Genomic DNA, 18800 nt, shown 5'->3' with positions numbered 1-18800 from the left:
TCTAAGGAACAAGTTCCCTCTAGACTCCATTTGAGTCTTAATTTCCTTCCCGGAAATCCTTACGCCAAATAATGTCGAATCACCCCTCTCCGAGCCTCTTTTGTTATTGCTCAGTGACCCGGATCTAGATTTCTTTGGCAAGAAATCTGTTAAGGCAATGACTCCCTCTATCATGGTTCAGTCTCCTCAGACATTGTTTTGCACCAGCAACGATAGCATCCCACCAGCACCTCAGATTTGATCTATGTTGCTCCCTTTGCCCCAACAACTAAAGAATCTGAGCTCCTCAGGCTCTGCGCAGTCACTACGTGAGCTAGATGAGCTCCTCCTGGCCACTGTGTCACTCCTTGGTCCAGAAAGATGATGTGGCTCTGCGTGAGCCTGATTTTCCCCTCTCTACTTCTGCGCTAGCCCTGAGAACTAACGCAGTCACTGCGTGGGCTCCTCCCGGCTACTGGGTTACCCTCTCCTGGCTCAGAATGTTGACGCAGGCACGGCATGAGCCTCTGCGTCACTTCTGCACTGTGTCACCCTTCCTTTACGTTTCAAGCTCTAGAACTACATTGTCACTCGAGACAACTGCCTCTCTGTAGCAAATTTTCTAGATCTCCCGGTTGATGGCTTCAATGTCTTATGATCTGCAATCCCTTTGACACCATGTGAAAATTTATGAATCTTTACAAACAGAAATCCTACTGCAGTTACTGGTTTGACATCTCCTACTTGTTATTTCATTCAACAAGTTATTTAATTAGATAAACAGTGATGTAAACACTACTGCAAACTACACTGACATACAGATCATAAACTGAAAAAATAGATGAGACAAGCACATACGCGACACCGTTATTTTTGGACAACACGTCCCCGGAAAACCCCAATGCGGGAAAATCGATGCAGCAGATAGAGGGTTTGTATTATTAAGCAAGCAGAATCTGAGTACAACAAGTTGCCTCTCACATTGGCTAACCTTACAAAGAAATCACGGCAACAAGAAATAAATTCGAGGGTTTACCTCGCTCCCCAAGTCACAGCTAATCCAATGAGTGATATGACACCCTCCCAACAAACATTGTGAAGTCCCTATGCAATCATTGTGTGGGCCAGCGTCTTGCCTCTACAGAACTGTGTTTCCTCTTCTGTTGGATCAATTTGTTGGATGAAGACTGTTGTTCAGCCCTCCCAGCTCATAACCTCGCTTCTCCAGCAAAATATCGGACTACCGACAAATATTTTGTACTGCCACTACAAGAGCCCCTCTGGATTGCGTCAGCTCTGCGTGAGCCCCTCCTGGGCTGTGTAGGCCTCTGCGTTGCCTCCCTGATGCTCAAGCTGCCTCTCTGCTACGTACTCTTTGGCTCGGAACTTCCTCTCCGATCCAAATCTCTGCTTCTACCCCTCTCACTGCAACTCAGATCACTTGTTTGATTTTCTCAGCAAACCACGCCCCAGAAAAATCGAACTGATTGATCAACTTGGTGTTTCTCCAACTGACCCTCAAGCCTCCTCTTATACTTTTCTTGTTGATGAATCAACAGTCGAGATTAAGTCACTAATCAACAACTCAGATTAAATTAGACTTGATCTTCGTCACTTAGAAACTTCTCACCCATATTTTCATTAATATCCATTAATATTTTTATTTTCCTAAGTTTAGACTTAGGAACCCCATTAAAAATATTAATTACTTTAATAAAACACAATCTGGGAGGAATTTCACCAAACGATTTCTGGGTCATGGAGATCTCATGTGTTCTAGCCCCTCCACAAAATTTCAGAGCTAGAGCACATCCGATGCTACCCAAAATCAACATTGCCTTGCTCAATGGCTAAGTGATTATGTATCATATTTGTATCAGAGCCAAGTTCAGGGCTCGAGCATATTGAGGAAGATCCTTGGTATCAGAAACCTAAGATGGAGAACGCGTGCAGAAGAACCTGTTGGTGTCAAAACTTTTGCAGCACTCATAAACATTTTAAATGAGCAGGTATTATCCAAAATGGATCTAGATATCAGATTACTTTCACTCTGAACAATGGGTTGAGTGCAGAAGTTACCAGATTTTCAAATAAAAGGGGCCATGGAGACTAAAGGGAATATCCAAGACTCAAGCATGCTGTAGAAATCCCCAAAATGCAGGCATGTTGCAGAAATCCCAAAATGCAGGTGGAAGCAAACAGCTTGCTGCGGAAGCCTTAAAAGAAATCCTGTTGTAGAAATCATAATTTGGACATAAGTTATAACATGGTCATATGAGGCCAAATGTGGATGAAATTTGGACTGTAGTTAGCTGGCATATATGTCCAGGTGACCCCCAAAAATCAGAAAAAGCTTCATCTGTTAACGCCCTCAGAAGCAGCATGCTGGAAGCTATCTCCACGTGTCATCAAAAGTTTAGTGTAAAATTCAACCACTTGGTCTTCCAAAACACCAAAAGCACTCTGGGTTGTAGCATGTTAAGAAAGAGCCTGTAACTGACTCAAGCCCTCTTGGTATTCCCATGGGAACATGAACAGGGCAGAAGGACCAACAAAAAGACAGGGCAAGAATGAAGAATGGGAGTGGTAAGAATGGTGACTAAAGCCAGCACTGAGAAGCTGAAAGGTAAGCAGCCTCTTGGCTGCAGGTTCTTAGGGCTTCTTAAGTTGAAGGTAAAGGGAACAGAAGTGAAGTCAAGACAGAGTAGATGAGCTGCAGAAGATTCAATGCAGAGAAACAATGCCCAGAAGTTGGGTTAAAGAAGATGCAGAAGGAACATGCAGAAAGCAGCAGCAGAAGAAACTTTGCTGAAGAAAACATTGTCCAGAGGTGGCTGCAGAAGCTACTAAGAAGCTCTGTTGAAGAATTTTTCTGTGGAAGTAGACTATAGAAACAAAAACGAAGCTCATGAACTCTTAGGAGAGACTTTGTCAGGCAGATTGAGGAATGTTCCAAAGATGGAGAGAAGAAGACTTCAAACACCAAGTTAGTCCACATCTGTAGCAAGAATGTCCACAAGCAGATGGGACATGCAACAATCTCATTGAGAGTATAACTCAGGACAGGAAGCCACTGGTTGTCAATTCAAAAGAATGCTGAGATAGCATCAACACCACAGGTTTGTTCTACAACCAAATGGGTTAAAGGCAGAACACAGCTTGTCCATGGTCATTAAGACAATGCCTGAGCAATAGCAGAGATCTCCAAGAATCCAAAAGGGGAGTAAGAACAGTCCATAAGAGTGTACACCCGTGCATATAATCCTCTATTAACAAAGATCTGAACAAACGATTAATTTGATGATTTTCCAGATGGGTTTCCAACCTAATCGCTGTGGCAATACTGTGTATCTGATTGATTTCTTCAGCACTGTTTTTATTACAATTAAATTACAGTTTAAAAGCAATACACAATCAGAATCAATGCATTGTAAAATAGCAAACAGAGATAACTATTTAGCTTAGCAAAATTAATTATTAATTAAGGTCCATGCTAGTGAATTACCTTGGCCATCAGCTGAGCAATTACAGATCAGTCATAGATAGTTAAAGTTAAAGTTAAAAGGGGTACAAATAACATAGATCAACCTTCAGGTGATGAGTTCTAATTCGCCACTGCAATGTAATGCTTTCTTGTTTTGTGAGATATTTCCATATTTCACATAAAATACATATCACATAATTCCTGAATATTTTCGGTGTTCTTTTAACAATGTTGCAAACATTGGCATCAGGATAAAATCAGCGAAGGTACGGAAAACCAAAAACTCGGGAAAATATCAGTAAAAATAGGCAAACATCAGCAAAAATTTAAAAATACAAAAATTTAAAAAGTAAACAAAAAAAATCGGGAAAAAAAAAAGTGATTTAAATCATGATTTTCCATCAAATTGCGATTTTTTCATGCAGTTTCTGATAAAATCCCAATTTTTTGGCCATAGAAAAAATTGCTGATTTTTCCAGCCAATAAAATATGCTTAGCCAAAAAATCGTGATTTCACGTTTTTTTCACAATAAAACCAGGATGTTTGCAACACTGTTTTTTCTTATTCATGATTGTTCTTTGGATTATATTCCGATGTATTCTCTACTTTTGATGCTATTTGGAGCCTTACATATTACACCATATCTTTCTTAAGAATTCATACCAATGTGTAGGTTGGCATGCCCAGTCCTCCCAACCTGGGGCAGCAGTACATTTCTGTGGTGGGGTTGTTAGAGTATTAAAATGGTGAACATGTAATTTTTCATATTCAGTACAAAACTAGAGAAGGGGAATCTGACACCGTCAAATTATCTTTTGTTCACGGTTGGCATATCAAACAAAACATTGTTTCTCTGCTGAATAGGTACACTTGGATCAACAACGTGATGTCTCTACTTAATGTAAATTCTTGACGTAATTCCTGGCCTAACATCCAGTATAACAAAACAAGTTCATGCACTTATTTCAGAAGAGGGGAATGTACATGGCAGCTTCAATCACATAATTTAACTGTCCTTTGCCTAAGTAAAAATCTTAACAAAAGGAAAAGGTTATCCCCCATCAATTTACATTGTACAATGCATAGCTAAACACATTAACAACAATCATGAAAACAAATCACGTAAGTAAATAGAGGAACTTACTCCATTACAATGTAAACAAAATCATCATCCTCAAATGCATTGTAAAACTGAACCACATTCTCGTGTCCGGTCAAGGCTTGCAGTATCCTCACCTCTCTCTTAACATCCTCCACAGCAATGGGAAGAACCATCTGCAATGACATTCAATAAAAACCCATCATTACCTCAAAATATAGACTGGCTGTCCAGGATTGACACCTGCCCTTGATTACTATGAAGAAAAAGCATATTACAACGAGCTGTTGGCAGTGGACAAGCACCAACAAAGACACAAATGTGATGAGCATTACAGCTGCAATTAAGAAGCTGGATGCAAATCTGATGTGCTCGGCATGGACTCGGCAATTTCATAAGAATAGTTTATTTTGGTGCATATGGATGGTCATTTAAAGGAAAATGACTTAGATGTTATAGAAATTGGTTCCACTTCAGCCTTGACTCCATGATGACTTACTAATTAACTCAACTTTATATTGGATACTAACCTCGGATGATTACATTTATAAAATCCTTACAAACCTACGCATTGAGGTCAACTCTAGCCTAACCTAATGCTTTGAGCTGATGTACCATTTTAATCTACAAAGGAATAGGATTTTGATACTTTTCATAGCCAAATACAAAATCATATGCTTCCTGAAAGGTTGCTAGTTCATTATCGAATTCCCTCCACTTACACTTGCATAAATTATTACTCACCTTCTGGCTACTGCACAATAGAAAAAGGTTTCAAGCTCTTAAACATATCAGCATCACCAATACATGTGAAGCCTCTATTTATAGACATAATTATCTTATAAATTGGAGGAAATCAAGAAATTATGAGACAAAGTAGGCTGTCTTAGATTGCATGATTTGCGACCCAGAAAGCTTAAAAGATTTTGATGAAGTAATCATGCAGAGTGATTTGATGCAGTAATCACAAAAAAGATGGCCTAATACACTTGAGATTGATGATAAACAGTTAGAAGGAAGATAGAATATTCAAAAGCTTGAAGAAAGATAACCTGGTACAGTTCAGATCGATAATAAGCAGTGGAATATAGAACACTGAGCCTGAAGACCAAAGTTTCACTGAAAAGACACATTCAAAAATGAAACTGTGGAATACTTGGATTTTGAGGGGGACGCAATAAATTATTCAATAAAAATAGAGGCAGAGCTGAAAAAATGCAATATCAAAGACAAAAGGAACAAGCAAACAACCCCCCCAGAGAATGCTTAGTTTGAGGACAATGCCAAGAGGCAAGTAATAAAAGAACAAAAAGTTAAATACGCATCACTTCCCAAACCTGATAACAGAAGGAAAAATTGACAGAAACTTCCGAATGAGTTAAAAAAAAGAAAAGGGTGAAAGGTAAACGAGATAATAAATAAGCAGTGGTTAATAGCTGCAATGCAAAAGATCCAAGAAATATAATAACCAACCTGTAAACACAAGAAGAAAATTCATTTAAGTAGAATATTTACTAGATAAATGGCTAGCACTTGGAATAACCAATGATAAATAGGTTACAGGAAGAATTTGGAAACTTGAAAGATTCCTCTACCACCACTATTAATAAAAATAATTATGTGCATCAGAATAGGTGTTCCAGATCTCGTCTCAAAATACCAATTCTCCACATAAGCAGTAATTAGGATACTTCAAATTTCAGGAAATCATGTAAATTCTATATAAAATAATGGTCATAGGTCAGTCAATGTCCAACTCTGAACAATCTACTACTGATTATCATAGCACATTAGGCAGAAAATGCCAGTCTTTGATTGAAAAAGATGATAATTTATACTGTTGCTTTATAGCTTTAAGAAATGTTTAAGCTAGAAGTATTAGACTTCTCCAGAGACAGAATTAAAGAAGTACAGAGTCCAGAGAATTGATTAAGTTAAATGATGCACTTCAAGGAATACAGAAGGAAGTAAATGCCAGAAAGAAAACAAAAGAATTCCCAAATGTTTTATATAGAGACAGATGAGTTAAATATTACTACCTTTTTCTGCCAACCTCAGTTTGTTTGTACAAAGGTGTCACATCATTGATGCCAATCTTGAGCAGGCCTGGAACATTTGTCAGGAAATAGAATGTTCAGGTTGAACCTGTGTAGTTAAGAGACACATCCCTGGCCCCAGGAAACGTGAATCAAGTACACACATGCGTCCCATGTCCCCCATGCCCGTCCAGGGATGCCTGATCCCCACTAAGGTACAGGACAGCATCCACAAAACAACTGAGGAACTCACCTCACATTCCTTGGCAGAAATCAATGGAGTTTAGAGGGGACATCACCGTTAAACAGGAAGAGAGAAACAAAGAGGAAAAAACATGAATACTTATAAATAAAAATAAAATAAATGAATGAAAGAATAGAAACACAGAAAAAACGTTCAGACTCTCAAAAAAGCCATAGGGCAACTATGTCCAGCCCATAAAAACACTTAAAAGTTAAAACTATCCCAAATTTCATCCTTGTTTTAACTAGTTTGCATTGATAATTATAGCACCCATTTCAAGTTTGGACAGCAGCAAGGGTTTCTTTACTTTTTTGAGAAAATACCTCTTATATTACACACAAAGAAAAAACAGTCAACGGTGGCTTGTGAGGTCAGCGAAAACAGAGTGATTCTAAGGGCCCTGCCAGGGTTCAAGTCTCTCCAATGACACATTTGTTTGTGTTCCAAGCAGGGTTGCGGTCACCGCTCCCAATTCGCGCTCTGGGCGGGAGCTATTAGGGAGCTAGTCAGGGGCACGCTCCCGACAAAAAAAAATGCTCCCTAGTTTTTCGGGAGCGTTCACTCCTTGACCGCTCCCTGGCTTTTCGGGAGCAGTCGGGAGCGTACGCTCCTTGACCGCTCCCATACGCTCCCTTTGAAAAAACGCTCCCGTCCGCAAGCGCCAAAAAAAAGGTCACGCAACCGAGAGGGAGGGCGACGGTTGGCAATGGAGGGGAGAGAGGAAAGGGAGGGAAAGGAGAGGTGGAAAAGATAAATAGACCCTCTCCACTCCCATTATTCACTTCATCCATTGAGAGCAAGAGGCGCAAGAGAGTTAGGAGAAAGAAAGAGTTTGGAGCTTGGAGAGAGGAACTTGTTGAGAGAGGAGCTTGGAGGAGCTTGGAGGAGCTTGAGGAGCTTGCAATGAGAGATTGGAGCTTGGGATTGAAGGCCAAAGAGGCAGGATCTACACTCTAATCTAGCATTTTTTTTATATTCATTGCTAAATAAATAAATTCTCTATTTCCCATTCTCATTCCTCCATTTTTTTGCAGACTCAAAAATTCAAAGTTCAAACATCATGGTTATATGGCTTGGCATTTTCTTCTTCTTGGTTCCTTTTTTGGTTATTATGGTGTTGGAGAGTAGAAGGAGGAGGGTTGATCATGAAGAAGAGGATGAAGAAGTGGGTTATAGTGGATTTGATGAAAACCCTGGAGAGGAGTACCTTGGTGAGGAGGAAGAGAGTGAACATGATTCAGCCCAAAAAACTAAACAAGACCAAACCCCATTGTGGAAATATGTTTCTAGGCTTGAAGGAGGGAAAGGGGGTGGAACCACTAAATTTGACTGCCCCCATTGCAACAAAACTTACACAGGTTCATACACCCATGCCAAAAGGCACCTCTGTGGGAAAAGGCCATGGGATGAAGATAAACCAATAGGAATCAAAACTTGTGCAAGTGTGTTAGCAACAGATAGAGCCAAATACATAAGGGAAGAGGAGGAAGCCCAATACAAATCTAAAAACTCAAAGGGTTTCTTTGAACATAGCTCAAAATCACATCAACATGCACAAAGAACCCCTTTAGCATCCTCCCATGGCAGTGGATATGGAGGCACAGGACCAAACATCTCTTTAAGGCGTAGAACCATATCAGATTTCCTTGATGAAGGGTGTAGGAATGATGTGGATTCAAAAAATTACCGGTTTCTCTGTGCATGTCACCTTACTGGCATGAAATGGTTTCTGCCATAAATGATGCCCCTAAAGGATACAAGAGCCCTGGGTATGACAAGGCTAGAACCTTTAAACTTGATCATGAAAAAGAAAAAATATCACATTCTTGAATAGAATGACAAATTCTTGGATAGGGCATGGGGTGTCCATTGTATCTGATGGATGGAAAAATGTAAAAGGCAAGCCATTGATAAGTGTTCTTGTTGTGTCTATTAGTAGTGCCATCTTTCTTTCAGCATATGATTACTCAGAGAAGTTCAAGACCAGCATCAACATTGCAGAACCATTACTTGAAACAATTGAACGTATTGGGCCATACAATGTCATCCAAGTCATCACTGATAATGCTGCTAATTGTAAGGCGCGGGAGCAACTATTTAGGATAAATACCCCAACATATTTTAGTTTGGGTGTTTGGTTCACACAATGAACCTTTTGATGCATGATATTATTAAGAACAAAAACCAACAATACAAATGGACTGGTGATTTGTACAAGAGAGACAAACAGATGATAAAATTTATTACAAATCATAGCAATACCCATGGGCTTTTCCGTAGTCACTCAAGATTGGAGTTGTTGAAGATTGCAAAGAATAGATTTGTTAGTTATTTCCTAACCTTCAGGTGCCTTTTGAAGGTAAGAGAGTCATTGGCTAACAGGGTATCAAGTCCACATTGGTAGGTATTGAAGGAAAGGGCTACAAATGCAGCTGACAAGCAAGGTTTTGAACAGGTGGAGGAGACCACTCTTGATGGTCTATTGTGGGCACGTGTGAGGCAATTATTGGAATTCACCAAGCCCATTTATAACATGATACGTTTTGCAGATACAAATAAACCAGTGATTGGGGAGGTGTATGAGCAGATGGATACCATGTTGGGGCAAATAAAAGATATTGTTCAGCAGGATGATCCCAACTTGTATACACTGATTCACAATTGTGTGTACACAGTGGAATAAACTTAATGTTCCACTACATGCCTTAGCGTATATCCTTATGCCAAAATACTACCCTCCATCTTGGTTGGGCCAACCTGCACCTGGGGGTGGGGTTAGGGTCAAACCCCATACAGATCCAGAGGTCTCTATAAGATATATGCAAGCATTAGACAAGTTGGTACCTGACAAGGAGTGTGCTAATCTACATCTTGAATTAGGCAGATACTTTAGTTGCACTGGATTGTTTGGTTCTTTGCATGCAATGGAAGATAGAGACATATTTGATGCTCTCACATGGTACGAAGCATATGGCAGCATGGTGGGAAGCATATGGCAGCATGGTGGGAAGCATATGGCGGCATGGGACTTTTGCCAAAATTGGCAAAAAAAAAGTTCTTTGACAGGTTGTAAATACTTCTTATGCAGAGAGGTGTTGGAGCACCTAGAGCTTCATACATAATGTGAGAAGAAACAGACTCAATGAAAACCGGGCAGAAAGCTTGGTTTATGTGCACATCAACTTGAGGTTGTTGAGTTATTATTGTGATCGGGCTTATGAGTATCCACCACTCAGAGGACAATAATTTGGAGGATGGCACTATACAGCTTGAAGAACTGGAAGCAGTACTTGTGAGAGATGAAGATGAAGCAACAATAACCATGCCACCCCCACCATCCAGTAGCAATGCTAGTGCTCAAGTTCCAAGTCTTGTTCCTTTGTTGTCACCGCCTCCATGTACATCCTCACATGGAGGGCACGTACCTTCTAGTTTTGGTCCTACGACTATGCGGGAGGAGACTCCTAGAAGACCACCATGACCTGCTCAAAAACTAGACATTTCTCGTGGCAGAAAGAGGAAGTTGTAGATGATAGATTTACTTGTCTTTTCTAGTTTCTAGTAGTTTTAACTTTTAATAGTTTGTGACTCTTTTATAATTATTATGATATTTTTTGTAAACAATATATGGCAATTTAAGTTGGAAGTTTGAAGTTGGCAATTATAACTCATTGGTAATGAATTATGAATATGATGCTTCGTGAAAGTTGAAAGTTGTTTCATTTCATTTCATTTCATGTTAGATATTCTTTGTTGTAATGGTTACACTTAGCTTACAAATACAACTTTGGTGATCAATTACGATAAATGTTATATATTGAATTTTGAAATCTTGAAACTTTAAGATTGATGAATCATGAGACTCAATATGTTGTATGTTACTAATTTGTGGACATGGTTGATGAAGATTATAACTTCTAGATGATTGTTGTTATATGGTTCAATCTATGTTTTTTATGCTTTTTATATCTAATTCATCATTCTACATGCTTTTGTTGACACATCAAAATATATAAATATATATATTACATAAAAAAAACACTCTCGAAATCGCTCCCAAGCCAGGAGCTTCTAAAAATGTCGCTCCTGCTCCCACTCCCAAGTAACCTTGGTTCCAAGTATAGAGATGTATCCTATGCACTGTTTTAAAATTCGGCCGAGTCATTAGTAACTTGGCCGAGTTGATCCGAGTCACTCCAAAAATTTATGACCCGGCAGAAATACCATTTCGGTTGACCAAGTCATGACTGACTCGGCCGAGTTATTGCATGACTCAGGCGAGTCAGTCATGACTCGGTCAACTCGGTCGTTTCCACCAATAACTCGGCCGAGTCAATGAATGCGCCCTGTAACCCCAAAAAAAATGCGATTTTTCATATTTCTTTAAAAAAAAATTAACAATTAGCTGAGTGTTGGGGACTCCAAGGTGTTTTATAAATTAGTTAAATGCTATTTGGGGTCCATTCCCCTCTTCCAAACCCTATTTAACACACTCAAATGCTCTCATTCTCTCACAGCCATCTCATGCATTTGAGTGAGAACTTTAGTGAGAGTTAGTGAGCAGTTCTTGAGTTTGTTTTTGGAGTAGCAGTGAGGAGTCTTGGGCAAACATTGTAGCTGGAGTGAGAAGCTTCTTGGGCAGCCATTTGGAGTAGCATTGAGGAGTTGATTCTTGGAGCAAGCTTGAAGAGGCAGTTTGTGCCTGGAGATATTTTTTTCACCTCTACAAATCTGTTTTTGCTTATTAAATTTTAGGTGCATATCTAGAAAGCCTAGAGAGTGTTTTTTGTGAAAGAAATGAACATTGAATCAATGTTTTTTTTTTCATTTTCAGATTGTTTGCTTTCATTTCCTAGTCAAAAAATGGCACCTAGAGCGAGAGATCTTGCTTGGGCATATGTTGACATGGTTGATAGTCAAATGCATTGCAAATTTTGCCATAGGAAAAATTAAGGAAGGTCCTGGGGGCATTAATAGGCTAAAACAACACTTGGCAGGGATTAGAGGCCAAATTACTCCATGTACCTCACCAGAAATTGGGGAGATTAGAAAGCAATTGTTAGCCAGCTTTGAGAAGTTTAAAGAAGATAAGGCTAGGCAAAGAGAGGCTGAAATTGGGAGGAAGAGGGAGATACAAAAAATGATGGCTTCCAACCCCAATTATGATTTTGAGGGTTCTTCGTCTATCCCTCATAGTGATGCATCCAACCCTTTCCGATATGTTCCTCCCTCTTTTGGTTTTGTTCAAGATAAGGGAAAGGGTAGAATGAAAAAGGGTGATATGACTATCAAAAGTTATTTCACTCCCTCCTCTCCATCAAATGCACATGGTCCTCAAGCTAGTAAAAGTCAAATGCAGCCCACTTTAGATGACCATTGGAAGAAAGAATTGAGGGAGACTGCTTGTGAGTACATAGCTAGATGGTGGTATGATGCTGATATCCCCTTCAATGCTTCCCGTTCACCATATTATGAGCCTATGTTTGATGCCATACATGTTGTTGGAAAAGGCTTCAAAGGGCCAACTATGCATGAGCTAAGGGGGTATCATTTGCAGAAAGAAATTGACTCCATTAATGAGTATTTGAAAGATTTCAAGGACTCATGGGCAAGAACAGGATGTACCCTCATGTCAGATGGATGGACTAATCAAAGAAACTGTACCATCATAAACTTTCTTGTCTTCTGCCCACGGGGAACCATGTTTTAAAAATCAGTTGATGCATCTGATAAGGTAAAAGATGGGCAATTGTTGTTTCAGCTATTGGATCAGGTTGTTGAGGAGGTGGGGGTGGCTAATGTTGTTCAAGTCATCACAGATAATGCCTCTAACTATGTTCTTACTGGTAAACTGTTAGAGGAAAAACACAAGACCATCTTTTGGACCCCATGTGCTGCACATTGCATAGACCTCATGCTTGAGGATATTGGAAAAATAGATTGGGTCAAAAACACTGTAGATCATGCCAAAAGCATAACAAAATTTATCTACAATCATTCATTGATTTTGAGCCTCATGAGGAAACACACTGGGGGCAAGGATATTATTAGGCCTGCCATCACTAGATTTGCTACTCATTTTCTAACATTGCAATCTATGGTTTCCCAAAATAGAAACTTGCAAAAGATTTTTTCCAGTGATGAATGGAATCAAAGCAATTGGTCTAACAAACCAGAAGGCAAAGAATTGAAAAAGAAAGTTAATGAATAAACTTTTTGGAGAAAGGCAGCAGAGATTGTGAAGCTTACTGAGCCATTGGTTAAGGTGTTGCGGTTGGTGGATGGGGAAAGGTTGGCTATGGGCTTCATTTATGAGGCTATGGATCAAGCAAAGGAGCAAATAAAGAGGGCATACAAGGATAGAGTGGCTAAGTATGGGCCCATTTGGGTAATCACTGATGAAAGATGGAACAATCAACTCCATCGCCCTATACATGCAGCTAGGTATTTTTTGAACCCACAGTATCATTATAAAGCTAAGGAGTCAGGAGCTTTGAGGGGGGAGGTCAGAGATGGACTGATTGACTGCATTGATCGCATGATCCCATTGGAGTCTGATCAGCTGGAGATACACCTACAAGACACGACCTTCAGCAATGCCTCGGGTACCTTTGGGAAGAACCTAGCAAAGATTGCAAGAGAAGCAGATGAGCCAGGTAAACAAAAATTTCAATTTTCAAATTCTTAATAGTTTTACTTTTTTTTTAATTTTGTTAAATCGTTTATAATTTGAAAGTTGGATATAATTTGTAATTTTGTTGAGCTAACTCATTACACTCCTATGTTTTTTGCAGCACAATGGTGGGAGGCTTTTGGTGGCCATTGTCCTGAATTGCAGAAGTTTGCAATTCGTATTTTGAGTCAAACTTGCAGTGCTACTAGGTGTGAGCGCAATTGGTCTGTCTTTGAGAGGATTCACACAAAGAGAAGTCGTTTGGATCAAAAACGGTTAAATGATCTAGTCTATGTCCAATACAACCTCTGGCTCAGACAAAACCAATTGCTGAACAAAAGACCTGATTCAGATCCCATTGTGTTGGAAGACATTGATCCAACATCAGATTGGGTAGTGGAGAGTCATCCAGCAGAGTTTGATCCTGATGAGGATCTTGATTTAGATTTAGATATCGAGGCATCAGTTGAACATGATGTTCAGTTGAATGCAGATCCCGATCCACCTGTACTACCAGCCTCAGTCTCACAGCCAGCAAGGACTCCAGTTGCAGGCGCTTCCTCTGCTCAGCCACGACAGAAGCACAGCCACATATCTTCTCTATCTCAGCTTGCATCTGCTGCACAGCCTGCTAGTGGTACCACTTCTACAGTTGCAGTTGGAGATGATGATGATGAGGAGGAGCCATGGGGCCCCCTATCTGACTCTAATGATGATCCAGAGATTGATCGACATGATCTTGGCTCCTCTGATAGTAGCAACTAGCCAGTAGTACTGGAGTTTGGTCACAGTTTACTTTTGTCGTAGAGGCCATTTCTAGCCTCCTTGGTTATGTGTTTTTTGTTTTGAATCTTTGATCATGTATGACTATGTATTGCCATTGGATAGTGCACTGGGTGCCATTTTGATATAATGGATATATTCATGAGCCTACTTTGATGGTTTGATCATATGTTGTCTTCCATCTATATTATAATGCTGTGTGTTTGGATATATGAATGAAAATCTTTAAAATTATGTTTAAAATCTTTAAAATTATGTTTTTTTATTAAAAAAATAAATATTTAATGTATTTTTTACAACGAGCGAGTCATTGAAATCGAGTTGGCCGAGTCGATACCGAGTCGGAGTTGGAGTTGGAGTCGATCCTCGGCCGAGTCGGAGTTTTAAAACATTGATCCTATGTCACCCATGCCAGTATGGCGATGCCTGTTCCCCACTAAGGTGCAGGACAGAATCCACAGAGCAACTGAAGAACTCACCTCACATTCCTTGGCAAAACTCAAGGGAGTGTAGAGGGGACATCCCTGTAAAATGGAAAATGTGAAACACAGAGGAAAAAACGTGAATACTTATAAATAAAAATAAAATTAATTAATTAATGAATAGAAACACACAAAAATAAGGGCAAACCTCGAAAAAAGGCATAGTCTAACAAGGTGATTTTTTGGCCTTTTTTGCCAGAATCTAGCAACATAATTCTTGGTGAGATCGCAATGTTTTGTCATTTAAATTGCATCTTTGAATGCAGAAAGGATTCAACACCATGGAAAACCCCTGGGGCACTCGGAGTGTGCAGACTCAACAACTTAAAACTATAATTTTCTCAATTTTTGGACGGATTTCAGACAAAATTGACCAGATAATATGCATGGATAAAAAAATATAAATAAATAAATAAATCGCCTCATTAGACTATTGCCTCAAAGGAACCCTAGAAAAACTATGTCCAACCCATAAAAACACTTAAAACTACCTGAATTTCATCCTTGTTTTAACTAGTTTGCATTAATAATTATAGCAACCATTTCAGGTTTGAACTTTGGACAGCAGCAAGGGGTTCTTTAATATTTTGAGAAAATACTTCTTAAATTACACACAAAATAAATAGTCAACAGCGGCTTGCAAGGTCAATGAAAAAGGGGTAATTCTAAAGCCCCCACCAGGGTTCTTGTCTCTCCAATCACACGTTTGTTTGTACTCATGCTTGTTGAACTCTTGTACTTGCAAAATTGTTGGGCGCTTGGTGCAAGTCTTTGGCTAATTAGCAAAGAAAGATGCCCCCATTGTAGCCTCTTAGCCAAAGGATTCTGGATTAAGGTTGTAAGCTCACTACAAAAACAAAAATGTATAAGGAGAACAAAATATGTATAAGACAGGATAAGAATAAGCAATCAAGCTTTTCCCAAAGCTACTAAGGCAATGATCAAATCAGGGTAAGGAGCAAAATCAACTTTCTTTGAATATCTAATCAATAAAAGCCATAGGCTAGCAATCGAAGACGTAACTCTTCCCACAAAGATTCGAGGAAAAGATAAATCTAACACTTTTCTCAAAAAGATACATACAATGCATCATCCAAAGAAAAAAAAGCACAAAAACTCTAATGCAATTCCATTAGTCAGAGAAGCCAGATAATGTTGAAAATTGGTAGCTTGGTTGGTATTTTCATTGGAAAATCATGAAGAAAATTTCATATTTTGACATTTGACCAAGTCGGCCCCATATGTGGAAAAGCCATGTTGACACCTAAACCTCATGATTGGGTGAATATAATGTAAATAGATAAATAAGTAATATGAGTAGTCATCGGGAGATGAAGTGAACAGTCTCTCCCTCATGTATATAATGAAGACCTACCTGAAGGAATAAACACGAATCAATTTTTGGTTGAGGAGTTACTGCCTAGTCTGACATGGTATCAGAGCCAGCTCCCAAAATAGTTGTAACTCCCATCTGCCTACTGCTCTCTGTCCATTGCCTATTGCTCTGTCCCCTCCACTGTTGTTGTTGTGTGTTGTACGCTGGTCTGACATTGGCATGCGTTAACGCTGCTCATTACAACGTTGCTCGTTACTATGCGTTGATGCTGCTCCATATCCAAAAAAAAAAAAAACTTTTTTGTATTGTCAATGAACACGGCTATTTGTTTGAGGAATTCTTTGGATCTATTTTGTTAATCATGGAAAAGAATTCAAGAATTTAACGTGCTTAGTGTTTTGAAGAGCTGAATTTCATTCTTGCTTTGAACCTCATGAGGTCCGTATACAGCTGCAATGAATTTTGTGTTCCCCATCTCAAAGATCGCAGAGCCATCGGCTTTGTCAACAACTCCCAGCTGTAAATGTAACTGTCGCATTTCTAGTGGTCGATGCCCATCCAGACGTAGCCCCGCTGGACTAATGTACTCCATAATGTATGATATGGGAACAGAATGCTCTCCCTCCAAACAAATTACGTTGTTCCTCTAGCTATGCAGTCACAATTATTGCTCAATAGCTCGTAAATGAAGCCGCTCGCACTCAAGTGAGACTCCACACCGATTATTGCAAGAAACCGAGGTATCAGAAAGCTTTTAACACTGGCTTGGTATTTTTAACGCTGGCCTGACATGGAAAAGGCGCCTGAGTCTGCTGTGTGAATGATGGTATATATGTTGAAGTTTTTTTGGCATACACGTTGAATTTTTTTCACATAACTTTGGCATATACTTTGAAAGTTTTTGGTATATATGTTGAAGAACTTTTGGCATGTAAAATGTGTTAATAGCCACACGTTGAATGTACTTTGAACGTTGTTGAATGTCCTCTTAATGTTGTTTAACACATGGAATTGTATTGAAGTTTTATGGTATATACGTTGAGATTAGATTGGTGAAGACCAAATTCAGATAGCTTTGTTGCCTTTTCATGTAAAACAATTCAAGAACGTTGCGGAAAAATTGATGAGGAAGAGATTTGAAATTTTTTGAGAATGCATAGCTGATCTATGTTTTATATTTTCATTAAAGATAAAGATAGTACAAAGGCCTATATGGAGAGAATGCCATTTTGAATTGTAATTTTTAAAAATTACCACCAGAAGTACAATTTTACTGTATATTGGCAGAAGTATTTTTCTATCAGCAAAAGTAATTTTTACAGAATGCATTCAATCATATCCATGGTGGGAATAGTTCTCACTGGCAAGGAGAACTATCCTTAATGGTCCCGGATGATAAAACACACCCTCATTTTCAATGAGTTGTGGAAAGGAGTGTGTGTCGGAGACAGAGACAATGAACTAGTACAGCCTACCTTAGACAAAGAGCTTGTCATTTGGGAAAACAAGAACAGCAAAGCTTATGCATTAATCGCAGCATCTGTAAATGAAGAGGTGAGTCGTCATATTTCGTCATTTTCAACTTCCTTTGAAGCCTTACAAAAGCTGAAAGAACTCTATGACTCACATTCTGCACTTGAAGTTGTTCAACTCATGATTAAACTCTTCACTCTTGAACTGCAAAATAATGATCCTCTTGCTCTTGCATCTGAAGTAAAGTCTATAATGCATGATATCAAACCCACTAAGGTTGAATTGGATATTCCTCTTAGCGCTTTTCTCAAGGCACTTTATCCTACTTACTCCAATTATCTTGAGTCATTGCAAGCAAATGGAAATCTCAAAGATATCACCTTTGACTCTTTTGTGAAAAAGTTTACTGAAAGAGAGAAAGATTTTGGAAAGAAGACAAGCCCCTGAATCTTCTGAAGAGGCTGTGTGCTTTTCTCATAAAGAAAAGCATCCTACTCAAGATTCTTCAAGAGGAAGAGGTGGTCGAAGAGGAAGAGGAAGATATTTCAGAGGCGGGGGGGCAGACATTCTCAAGGAGAAAAGACAAATTTGCACTGTATTCGCTACAAAAGAAATGGATCACATGATGCCTCTACATGCAAGCTACAATGGGACAAAATTGAGCAAAAAAGAAACCAACAGAAAGGTAAAACTGATGATACAGACAAAGGTAAAGCACCTGAATCCGCTCACTATGTTGTGGCACAATGTAATATTGGAGTAAATGAAGATTTATTTAATGCTTCACTTGCTTCTTGGAAAAATGATTGGTTGCTTGATTTAGGAGCAACTTGCCACATGACTCAGAAAAGATTTTTTTTGAAGAATTTACTGACAATGTTGATAGAGTAGTATACTTTGCAGACCAATCAAAAATCAAGCCATCAGGGCTTGGCACAATCAGACTTAAACTGCCTGGTCTCCATACTTTCTTCTGCATCATGTTCTATATCTCCCACAGCTCAAGAGAAACTTGTTGTCCTTGATTCGCATCCGCCAACAAGGTCACTCCATTCATATGTTTGATGGCAAGCGCAAGCTTGAGGTAAGAAAAGCATCTGACCACGCACTTGTCATGAGGGGAATAGAAGAAGAAAGACTTCTCAAGCTGCAAGGAACCTCTGCTCATGCACAACATTTCTCATACAATTCTCATCATGAAGAAGGTACA

General features: G+C 39.2%; 1 protein-coding gene across 1 annotated transcript in view; it reads right to left on the bottom strand.

The window, feature by feature from the left end:
- LOC149191868 (calcium-dependent protein kinase 18-like) overlaps positions 1–18800 on the bottom strand; it is a 338201-nt gene that overhangs the window by 260181 nt on the left and 59220 nt on the right. The window contains exon 2 of the mRNA XM_089404397.1: positions 4609–4739. Coding sequence (XP_089260523.1) covers positions 4609–4739 — 131 coding nt within the window. The remainder of the gene's footprint in view (positions 1–4608; positions 4740–18800) is intronic.

This window comes from Pinus tabuliformis, chromosome 2_2 (genome assembly GCF_031772625.1).
Source record: "Pinus tabuliformis cultivar Carrire ecotype Pingquan chromosome 2_2, CPIR1, whole genome shotgun sequence".
NCBI lineage: Eukaryota > Viridiplantae > Streptophyta > Pinopsida > Pinales > Pinaceae > Pinus > Pinus tabuliformis.
Note: the sequence above shows the minus strand (reverse complement) of the source record. Positions and strands in the feature narration are given on the sequence as shown.